This window comes from Procambarus clarkii, chromosome 13 (assembly GCF_040958095.1).
Source record: "Procambarus clarkii isolate CNS0578487 chromosome 13, FALCON_Pclarkii_2.0, whole genome shotgun sequence".
Lineage (NCBI taxonomy): Eukaryota > Metazoa > Arthropoda > Malacostraca > Decapoda > Cambaridae > Procambarus > Procambarus clarkii.
In genome coordinates this window covers 48,736,710-48,748,984 of record NC_091162.1, presented here as the reverse complement: position 1 = coordinate 48,748,984, position 12,275 = coordinate 48,736,710, and the positions used below count along the sequence as shown (strand labels likewise).

At 41.2% G+C, this 12,275-nt stretch overlaps 1 protein-coding gene across 2 annotated transcripts in view; it reads left to right on the top strand.

Moving 5' to 3' along the window:
* The window catches only part of LOC138364303 (leukocyte elastase inhibitor-like), a 37,868-nt gene extending 36,756 nt beyond the window's left edge, over positions 1-1,112 (top strand). For both annotated transcript variants that reach the window (XM_069323897.1, XM_069323898.1), the window contains exon 6: positions 312-1,112. In XM_069323897.1, the coding sequence (XP_069179998.1) occupies positions 312-590 (279 nt within the window). In that variant the 3' untranslated portion in view covers positions 591-1,112. The remainder of the gene's footprint in view (positions 1-311) is intronic.
* Positions 1,113-12,275: the final 11,163 nt, after the last annotated feature.

Genomic DNA, 12,275 nt, shown 5'->3' with positions numbered 1-12,275 from the left:
ATGGTTCGCTGTGCACACAGATGGTCCTCTGTGTACACAAGTGGTCGACTGTGTACACAAGTAGTCCACTGTGTACACAGATGGTGTACTGTGAACACAGATGGTCTACTATGTACACTAACTACCACCTTAGTGCCGTCAGTAGCCAACGCACACAGATCGTCAGACATTTGCCTCCCTTATTAAGACCCGTCTGCATACCGGCGCTGTTCTATATGTACATTGTTACACTGTCGGCAGGGAGAGAGACCAGCTTGAGGTGAATAGCAACGTGTTGTATGTTACCTGTAACACTCTCATCTCTACCACAGGCTCTCAACACCCTCGGGATCCAGGACCTGTTCACTAATGCTGCCGACCTCTCTAATTATCATCCTACTGGCAATTTGCTGGTTACCGATAGCATCCATAAGGCCGTGATAGAGGTGAACGAGGAGGGCTCGGAGGCTGCTGCTGCGACAGCTCTGGTCGTCAGCCTTACGTCCTTAATACCTTCTCGCGTGTTCTCGTGTGACCGACCCTTCGTCTTTCTCATTCAAGATAACGATACCAGCAACATTCTCTTCTTGGGCGTGTACAGGCAGCCGTAGATCTTCCAGGGCGTGTACAGGCTGCCGTACATCTTCCTGGGCGTGTACAGGCAGCCGTAGATCTTCCTGGGAGTGTACAGGCAGCCGTAGATCTTCCTGGGAGTGTACAGGCAGCCGTAGATCTTCCTGGAAGTGTACAGGCAGCCGTAGATCTTCCTGGAAGTGTACAGGCAGCCGTAGATCTTCCTGGGCGTGTACAGGCAGCCGTAGATCTTCCTGGAAGTGTACAGGCAGCCGTAGATCTTCCTGGGCGTGTACAGGCAGCCATAGATCTTCCTGGAAGTGTACAGGCAGCCGTAGATCTTCCTGGAAGTGTACAGGCAGCCGTAGATCTTCCTGGGCGTGTACAGGCAGCCGTAGATCTTCCTGGAAGTGTACAGGCAGCCGTAGATCTTCCTGGGCGTGTACAGGCAGCCATAGATCTTCCTGGAAGTGTACAGGCAGCCGTAGATCTTCCTGGAAGTGTACAGGCAGCCGTAGATCTTCCTGGGCGTGTACAGGCAGCCGTAGATCTTCCTGGAAGTGTACAGGCAGCCGTAGATCTTCCTGGGCGTGTACAGGCAGCCATAGATCTTCCTGGAAGTGTACAGGCAGCCGTAGATCTTCCTGGAAGTGTACAGGCAGCCGTAGATCTTCCTGGGCGTGTACAGGCAGCCGTAGATCTTCCTGGGCGTGTACAGGCAGCCGTAGATCTTCCTGGAAGTTTACAGGCAGCCGTAGATCTTCCAGGGCGTGTACAGGCAGCCGTAGATCTTCCAGGGCGTGTACAGGCAACCGTTGATCTTCCATTGCGTGTACAGGCAGCCGTAGATCTTCCAGGGCGTGTACAGGCAACCGTAGATCTTCCAGGGCGTGTACAGGCAGCCGTAGATCTTCCAGGGCGTGTACAGGCAACCGTAGATCTTCCAGGGCGTGTACAGGCAGCCGTAGATCTTCCAGGGCGTGTACAGGCAGCCGTAGATCTTCCAGGGCGTGTACAGGCAGCCGTAGATCTTCCAGGGCGTGTACAGGCAGCCGTAGATCTTCCAGGGCGTGTACAGGCAACCGTAGATCTTCCAGGGCGTGTACAGGCAGCCGTAGATCTTCCAGGGCGTGTACAGGCAGCCGTAGATCTTCCAGGGCGTGTACAGGCAGCCGTAGATCTTCCAGGGCGTGTACAGGCAACCGTAGATCTTCCAGGGCGTGTACAGGCAGCCGTAGATCTTCCAGGGCGTGTACAGGCAGCCGTAGAGACATGGCAGGACACTAACTGCTCCAGGAGCCCATATTATGCTTAATGTTATCATGTTTGTTAATGTGTTGTGTCAGCAACACGCGGTGTTGATGGTCCCGTTCTACAGCTCACAGCAGAACAATGTTAACCAGAAAGTCATAAATGGAAAACATCCATAATTAAAGTTCTTAAAAGTACCTATGTTTTATTTATCATCAGCCTTAGACAGCAAGCATTAGTGAATATGATCACAAAACTTAATTTAACTAGTCTAAGACGATCACAACATTCATAAAACCTCAAATGTATCGTTTGTAAAAAAGGTCCACCTGTTGTTCGGGTATAAATCTATCTCGTATTATTTACATGGCAGCGTGTGCGCGGGCAGGCGTGCGCGCGCACAGGCGTGTCTGTACGTAATTGTCTAAGGGTAGTTACAAAATGAGAGCTACGGTCGTGGTGTCCCGTCTTCCCAATACTCTTTGTCGTTTAACGTTGGGAACTACTGACGGTTTTGGCCTCAATCATCTTCTCACTTAGCTTGTTCCAACCGTCTACCACTCTCTTTGCAAAAGGAAGATTTCTAATAATTTTTCTGTCATTTGGTTTCCTTACCTTGAATCTGTGTACTCTTGTTTTAGAAGTTGGTGATCTCAGGAATTCCTCTTTTTCAAGTTTGTAGATTCCTGTTACTATCTTCTATGTAGTGATCATATCACCTCTTTCTCTTCTTTCTTCTAGCTTTGGCACAATGAAAAAAGCTAGCTGCTCGTAGCTCTTGTTTTTCAGTTCTGGAAGCCATTTTGTAGCATGCCTTTACACCGTTCCCAGTTTACTTACTTGCTTCCTGATATATGGCACCATACAACTGCTACAACTGCTGCATATTCCAATTTTCGTATCATTATATATATATATATATATATATATATATATATATATATATATATATATATATATATATATATATATATATATATATATATATATATATATACATTTTATGTATTTATTTATTTCCCATATATATATATATATATATATATATATATATATATATATATATATATATATATATATATAAGTATATTTTGGTACCAGTCTTTCCTGTAGACATATATTATTAAATATGACCGAAAAAGTGAGATTAATAATTCTAACACGAATTTTCTCAATCTTTCGTACATTTCTTTTCACTGTTGGAGGTAATTCAAAAATCAATTCTCCAAAATTCATTTTTATTTCTACTCTGACGCGACACGAGCGTGTTTCGTAAAACTTATTACATTTTCAAAGACTTTAGTTTACAAATACACAACTGAATAGAACTTACACATCTCCGATTTTGTTTATATCTACATTTGAGTGAGGTGGATGGGGTGAGGTGGCATTAATAGGGTATTAATATTAATACGACACTACAGCCGAACTGAAAGCAAAGGTCAACAAATTGATCGAAACTGTAAACGCCAAGAAATCTGGACTCCACCTGCCAAAGATTATTGGGGAATATAAACCTGGATATGCGTATGGAAATGTCAAGACACACAAGCCTGGAAAAACACTTCGGCCAATCATCAGCCAGATACTCACACCCACGTACAGACTGGTGAAACGACTCAACGGCTTGCTGACTCCTTATGTCCCTTGCGCCTTCAGCCTGAAGTCTCCAAAGGAATTTGTTGACTTGCTGCGGGGAACACGGGCCACATGGATAAGAGCCTCGTTGGACGTAGAATATCTGTTTACCAACGTACCTGTGGATGATACAATCGGGATGATAGCCGACAGAGTGTACCGTAATCCGGCCTGTACTCCTCTTGGCATACCAGAAAACAGTCTAAGGAAACTACTCCAAGCTTGTACTAAAGAGGCACCCTTCTTGAGCCCGGATGGGCACATGTATAAGCAAGTAGATGGGGTCGCCATGGGTTCTCCCCTAGGTGTCCTGTTTGTAAACTTCTACATGGGTACCATCGAGCAAAAAGTCTTAGTCAACATGAACTTGAAACCGGCCATATATTGCAGGTATGTTAATGACATTTTTACACAGGTACCTGATGTCAGACATCTGCAGGAGCTGAAGGAGGCATTTGAGCAGAATTTTGTGTTGCGTTTCACTTACGAGATGGAGAAGGATGGGAAGCTGCCCTTTCTAGATGTAACAGTCATGGAAAGGAGCGGAGTTTTCCACACTGCAGTCTACACTAAGGAAACAAATATAGGAATGTGCCTGAATGCCAACAGTGACTGCCCAGACAGGTACAAGAGGAGTGTTGTTAACGCTTATGTCGACCGTGCCCTCAGCCACAGCTCAGAATGGAAGCAAGTCGATGAAGAACTCTGTAGGGTAAGGCTGGTCCTAGTCAACAACGGCTTCTCCAATGGTTTCGTGGAAGACATCATAAGAAGGAGAGTGAAACGCCATGCAACCTCTGAAGAGACAACTAACACAACACCTATACCCCCTATTTGACTATTTTACAGGAACTTCTTTTCCACAGCCCATAAAACAGAGGAAAGGGTCGTGAAAGATATTGTCAATAGAAACGTTATCCCTACAGACAAAAATCAGAAGATACAACTGACGATTTACTATAAAACCAGAAAAACGGCCAGCCTACTCATAAGAAACTCTCCAGACACAAAGCAGAACGCTTTAAAAGAGACCAACGTCGTCTATGCCTTCAAATGCATTCTTGGGGACTGTAAGCCTCAAAAAACCATGTATATAGGCAAGACAACAACATCTCTTTCCAGGCGTTTAACGATGCATAAGCAACAGGGCTCCATTAAGGAACATATAATCTCTTCCCACAAACAAACCATCACCAGAGAAATCTTAGCAAACAACACAGAAATCATCGATAGATACAGCGATAGCAGGCGGCTTGACGTCTGTGAGGCACTACACATCAAGAATTCAACACCAGCAATCAACAGCCAATTAATGCACAACTATATTCTACCCACTTCAAGACTCTGCTCCAATATAGAAGCATCAAGAAAAATGGACCAATAGACTTTCTACAATCACTTCCATTCAATACCCATTGTTTCGTGTTCTGTCTTGTGTTTGAATTTAATACCCATTCAATACCCATTGTTTCGTGTTCTGTCTTGTGTTGGAATTTAATACCCATTGAATACCCATTGTTGAAAGTTCATTTTTCACCTCATCCACCTCACCCAAATGTAGATATAAACCTCGAAGATGTGTAAGCTCTATTCAGTTTCAGTTGTGTGTTTGTAAACTAAAATCTTTGAAAATGTAATAAGTTTTACGAAACACGCTCAAGTGTCGCGTCAGACTAGAAATAAAAATGAATTTTGGAGAATTGATCTTTGAATTACCATCAACAGTGAAAAGAAACATAAGAAAGATAGAGAAAATTCGTGTTAGAATTATTAATCTTACTTTTTTTTTCATATTTAATAATATATATATATATATATATATATATATATATATATATATATATATATATATATATATATATATATATATGTGTGTGTGTGTGTGTGTGTGTGTGTGTGTGTGTGTGTGTGGGGAAACTCCAGGCAGCTTTTCTCTTTTTTTTTTTAACTGACTTTAATAAGATAAAGTTTTGTCTTATTTATTTTCTTAGTAAGTAAGAATTAATTGAGTGGACTGTATGTACTTGATTAAACTGCCTGAAATTATCTCACACAGTTGGAGGGACAATTTGTAGCTTACACCACTTTGAGATGGCTCATTCTTAAACCACAAATTGTTTACCTTATTAATATAATTATATCATACCACATATGGTGGTCTAATCTACTAGTAATAATTACTAATTATGAATACTAATACTACTATAAATAAAGAGGGCTTAGCTGTTCCTGTTAAGGGGCCTGCTAAGGCTGTGTAATGGTAGCATCAATATGGGTGTGGCCCTGTGCCTCTTTGTGCCATGTAATGGCGGCTGTGGAGACTACAAGCCCTGGCATACAGCTAGGTAAATGTGTAAGGCCAACTGTCTGCTCTGTTTCTTGCTATTCCAAATCACAATTTATCTGTATGGGATACAATGAATTAATAAATGTTCCCTAAATATATAATTACAGGTATGGCATGAAATAGGTGGGTGTAAAATGGGGTACACGTACTTTTGTGGGGTGTTATTCATACATCATGACCCCCTACCTATTGATACTAAACAGTGCACTGGTTTAATATACAAATACTTGGTAAGACGGATACGGTCGTTGCTGTGATGTTGAGAGGCTGTGTTGCTGGTTGTTGACACATAATTTGGGTGTCTGGGGAATCAGCTTGAGGAGCTCTCTACAGCGTGTTTTGTTTGTTGTTGTTGTGAGGTAAGTGACGCTCTGGGCCGATGCCCCTGAGGGCATGGTTCCACCTCTAAAGTAATTTTACATTAACAAAGGGGTTAAGCTATATTTTGGTGTTAGTAATTATATTCAGTCTTGTTGAGTACTTTTTTGTTAAATTTAGATACAAGACTGTTGTATAAACAGTATTACTTGATGTAAATATACGACGTCGTCTCTGACATCACGGGCTCACCCATTTTCTTTCTGAAGGGAATACTGAAAGGGGAGACTGTTATTATCTGCGTGTCGGATTCCGACAATATATAAATATATATATATATATATATATATATATATATATATATATATATATATATATATATATATATATATATATATGTATATATATATATATATATATATATATATATATATATATATATATATATATATATATATATATATATGTATATATATATATATATATATATATATATATATATATATATATATATATATATATATATATATATATATATGGTACAACTCTCCTAAACACGAGAGTGAAGTATACAACTTTAGAACACTTTCCCACCAGGAGACTCGAACCCTAGCCAGCACAGAAGCCTTCCAGCAACTGGCATAACAGGTACGCCTTAACCCGCTCCACCACCCGCTCAGACCCCTAAAAGAGATGGTAATTTCGGAGTATTTAAATACCCCAAAGATCAACACCTCCCAAGAGCACTAGAGCAAGTGAGGGGTCATTTATACGTTTATTTCATCAAGTCCCTGTTAATATGGGAAGACACAGTGTCTATGCTTAAGGCACAACTCTCCTAAACACGAGAGTGAAGTATACAACTTTAGAACACTTTCCCACCAGGAGACTCGAACCCTAGCCAGCACAGAAGCCTTCCAGCAACTAGCATAACAGGTACGCCTTAACCCGCTCCACCACCCGCTCAGACCCCTAAAAGAGATGGTAATTTCGGAGTATTTAAATACCCCAAAGATCAACACCTCCCAAGAGCACTAGAGCAAGTGAGGGGTCATTTATACGAGTCTCCTGGTGGGAAAGTGTGCTAAAGTTGTATACTTCACTCTCGTGTTTAGGAGAGTTGTGCCTTAAGCATAGACACTGTGTCTTCCCATATTAACAGGGACTTGATGAAATAAACGTATAAATGACCCCTAACTTGCTCTAGTGCTCTTGGGAGGTGTTGATCTTTGGGGTATTTAAATACTCCGAAATTACCATCTCTTTTAGGGGTCTGAGCGGGTGGTGGAGCGGGTTAAGGCGTACCTGTTATGCCAGTTGCTGGAAGGCTTCTGTGCTGGCTAGGGTTCGAGTCTCCTGGTGGGAAAGTGTTCTAAAGTTGTATACTTCACTCTCGTCTTTAGGAGAGTTGTGCCTTAAGCATAGACACTGTGTCTTCCCATATTAACAGGGACTTGATGAAATAAACGTATAAATGACCCCTCACTTGCTCTAGTGCTCTTGGGAGGTGTTGATCTTTGGGGTATTTAAATACTCCGAAATTACCATCTCTTTTAGGGGTCTGAGCGGGTGGTGGAGCGGGTTAAGGCGTACCTGTTATGCCAGTTGCTGGAAGGCTTCTGTGCTGGCTAGGGTTCGAGTCTCCTGGTGGGAAAGTGTTCTAAAGTTGTATACTTCACTCTCGTGTTTAGGAGAGTTGTGCCTTAAGCATAGACACTGTGTCTTCCCATATTAACAGGGACTTGATGAAATAAACGTATAAATGACCCCTCACTTGCTCTAGTGCTCTTGGGAGGTGTTGATCTTTGGGGTATTTAAATACTCCGAAATTACCATCTCTTTTAGGGGTCTGAGCGGGTGGTGGAGCGGGTTAAGGCGTACCTGTTATGCCAGTTGCTGGAAGGCTTCTGTGCTGGCTAGGGTTCGAGTCTCCTGGTGGGAAAGTGTTCTAAAGTTGTATACTTCACTCTCGTGTTTAGGAGAGTTGTGCCTTAAGCATAGACACTGTGTCTTCCCATATTAACAGGGACTTGATGAAATAAACGTATAAATGACCCCTCACTTGCTCTAGTGCTCTTGGGAGGTGTTGATCTTTGGGGTATTTAAATACTCCGAAATTACCATCTCTTTTAGGGGTCTGAGCGGGTGGTGGAGCGGGTTAAGGCGTACCTGTTATGCCAGTTGCTGGAAGGCTTCTGTGCTGGCTAGGGTTCGAGTCTCCTGGTGGGAAAGTGTTCTAAAGTTGTATACTTCACTCTCGTCTTTAGGATAGTTGTGCCTTAAGCATATAGACACTGTGTCTTCCCATATTAACAGGGACTTGATGAAATAAACGTATAAATGACCCCTCACTTGCTCTAGTGCTCTTGGGAGGTGTTGATCTTTGGGGTATTTAAATACTCCGAAATTACCATCTCTTTTAGGGGTCTGAGCGGGTGGTGGAGCGGGTTAAGGCGTACCTGTTATGCCAGTTGCTGGAAGGCTTCTGTGCTGGCTAGGGTTCGAGTCTCCTGGTGGGAAAGTGTTCTAAAGTTGTATACTTCACTCTCGTCTTTAGGATAGTTGTGCCTTAAGCATATAGACACTGTGTCTTCCCATATTAACAGGGACTTGATGAAATAAACGTATAAATGACCCCTCACTTGCTCTAGTGCTCTTGGGAGGTGTTGATCTTTGGGGTATTTAAATACTCCGAAATTACCATCTCTTTTAGGGGTCTGAGCGGGTGGTGGAGCGGGTTAAGGCGTACCTGTTATGCCAGTTGCTGGAAGGCTTATATATATATATATATATATATATATATATATATATATATATATATATATATATATATATATATATATATATATATATATATATATATATATATATGTCGTACCTAATAGCCAGAACGCACTTCTCAGCCTACTATTCAAGGCCCGATTTGCCTAATAAGCCAAGTTTTCATGAATTAATGTTTTTTCGTCTACCTAACCTACCTAACCTAACCTAACCTAGCTTTTTTTGGCTACCTAACCTAACCTTTCCTATAAATATAGGTTAGGTTAGGTTAGGTAGGGTTGGTTAGGTTCAGTCATATATCTACGTTAATTTTAACTACAATAAAAAAAAATTGACCTCATACATAGAGAAAAGGGTTGCTTTATGATTTCATAAGAAAAAAATTACAGTAAATATATTAATTCAGGAAAACTTGGCTTATTAGGCAAATCGGGCCTTGAATAGTAGGCTGAGAAGTGAGTTCTGGCTACTAGGTACGACATATATATATATATATATATATATATATATATATATATATATATATATATATATATATATATATATATATATATATATATATATATATATATATATATATATATATATATAAAATATATATATATATATATATATATATATATATATATATATATATATATATATATATATATATATATATATATATATATATATATATAATTCCAGGGGGGGGGGGGGGAGAACACGAGTTGAAGTCCCGGTAAGGATTGCGATCACTTTATTCTTCTCCTTCAGAATTATAGTGCTGCTTTAATTTGAGTTTACATTGTTGTGCTGCAGGCCTTAGGGGATGTATGTCCTGTACTGGTGTATCGGGTGGTGGAAGTCGTTGCACGTCTTCTTTCCTTGCCAGTTCTAGAGGAACTAATTTCTTTAAAGTTTTGAGAGTAGTGTTGCCTCTGCATTTTACTTTCACTATTCTCAAGATGGCCTGGCTGTCTGGATGAACAGAGACTATTTGACCTATAGGCCACTCTGAGCGTGGTCCATCACTATCCACCAGAACTATGTCACCAGGGTTCAAGTTAATTAATTCTGTTATAGGGGTTGTTTGCCCCATAATGATACTCCCTCAGAGCTGTAAGGTATTCTCGAGTCCATACGTCATTCCACCGACTTATCACCCCTGATAGATGTTTGAAACGTTGAACCAAATCACTCTCTTGGACATATGAAGGATCCTCTGGTTCCTCGTCCGTAAGTGTTTTGAGAGGTCTCCCATACATACTGCCCGAAATGCTGTGCGTACTAGTGGCTTTACAAGAATGTAAATACTGTACTATCTAATGTATTCTCACAAACCCAATGTACCTTCTTGTATATATATAAATAAATAAATAAATAAATAAATAAATAAATAAATACATCAGATGAGCTGGACTTAATGGTTCAAGCTGCAAAACATCATCAGAGAGGTAGGTAAGTGGTCGGTTATTAACTCGTACTTCTATCTCTATGACTACGGTTTGAAGCTCCTGTAGGTCAATCCTTTGGCGGTGTAGGGTTTTCCGTAGAGAACGTTTCACCGTACCAATCATGCGTTCATAGAAGCCTCCATGCCATGGTGCTCTGGGAGGTATGAATTTCCATTGGCACTGCCGTTGATTTAGGGTCGTGCGTACCTTTGGGTGTGTCCAGATTTTCCTCAGACATGCTTCTCCTGCCACTAAGTTGGACCCATTGTCTGAAATCATTAACTTAGGACAAGATCTACGTGAAGCAAACCTGCGGAAAGCCTGTAAGAATGCTTCGGCACTCATATTGGGAGTCACTTCTAGATGGACTGCCCTTGTTGTGGCACAAGTAAAAAGACAGATATAGGCCTTTACTGGTTTCTTGTCTTTAGTGCCTGTAAGTGTTAGTGCTCTTGTGAAATCTACTCCTGTAGTCTCAAAGGGACGAATATGTACGACTCGTTCCTTCGGAAGTGGAGGAGGGCCAGGATATGGACACACTCTGGCATCGTATCTCTGGCAAATAACACAGGAATTGATTATTGATTTTACTGTCTGTCTACCTTGGGGTAGCCAGTACTGTTGTCTTAAGTCCGTGAGAGTATCTAATACCCCACCATGCAGAGTGCAGTATTTTTGTATATGTAACACAATTAGTTTACTTACTATGTGGTGACGAGGGAGCAATATTGCATTTTTTGCCTCCAGATCTATGTCAGCATGCTGTAAACGGCCTCCGGATCTTATTAAATTATAATTATCAGTGTCTAACCAGAGACCCAGATCATGTTGTAGCTTCTTAGGAACATTGTTAAATTCTGTCCCGAATGTGTCGGTCTGAGCTCTTTTGACCCAGTACCTTAGGGCACTAGGGAATTTATGCTTGATTCCTATTTTCTTTAGAAAATCAAACACTACTTGGGTGACACCTATAAGTATGTTCAGTTCAGAGTACCGAGTAGGATCAATTACCAAAGTCCGAGGTAGTTCTGGGTTCTCAGTGGGAACAGTGACATTGGTCACAATGACTTGTGGCTTTTGTTCAGGCCACTGGTCGCTGATTAGCCACTGAGGTTCATTGAACCACATCTCTGCCTTTGTTAATTACCGTAAAGTCAGGCCTCGGGAGAGATAGTCAGCTGGATTCTCTTTAGTGGGTACATATCTTAGTTTATAACCTGCTGACAACTCTCGTATTTCCTTTACGCGGTTACTCACGTAAGGATTCTTACTGTTATTGTTTTTAACCCACTGTAGCACTGCCTCATTATCTGACCATACTACTGTTTCCTTAAAGTGGATGTGGCTTAAGGCCTTGATCAGATAATGAACCAATCTTACACCTAGCAGTAAGGCTGTTAATTCCAGTTGTGGCAGTGATCTTTTCTTTAAAGGTGACACTCTGGCCTTTGATGTGAGCAAATTGGCTTGCCCATTTGAGACCAGGTAAGCTACTGTGCCATAAGCCTTTCATGAGGCATCACAAAATACATGTAGCTTAATTGGTTCTTGTTCATTTACTACTGTGTTCCGAGGGAACTTGACAGACTCTAGGATACTTAAATCTTTCACTAACCCTTGCCATTTTTCTTGTAGGGCAGGTGTTAAAAGATCATCCCAGCCTATCTTTTGTTGCCAACATTCCTGTATTATCAACTTCCCATTAATTAGGATTGGGCTTAATAGTCCTAATGGGTCGAAGGGTTTGCTGACTTGTGATAGCAATTTTCTCATTGTTAAGTTAGTGGCATCTGGCTCCACCGACTTGATTCTCAGCTGATCGGTTGTCGTGTTCCATTCGACTTCTAGTACCTTTGTCATCTCGGGTACTTGGTAGTCGGGATATTCAGTTGTGATCAGTTGATTTAATTTGTCATTGTTAGAGACCCAAGACTGGAGAGGCATATTGGCTC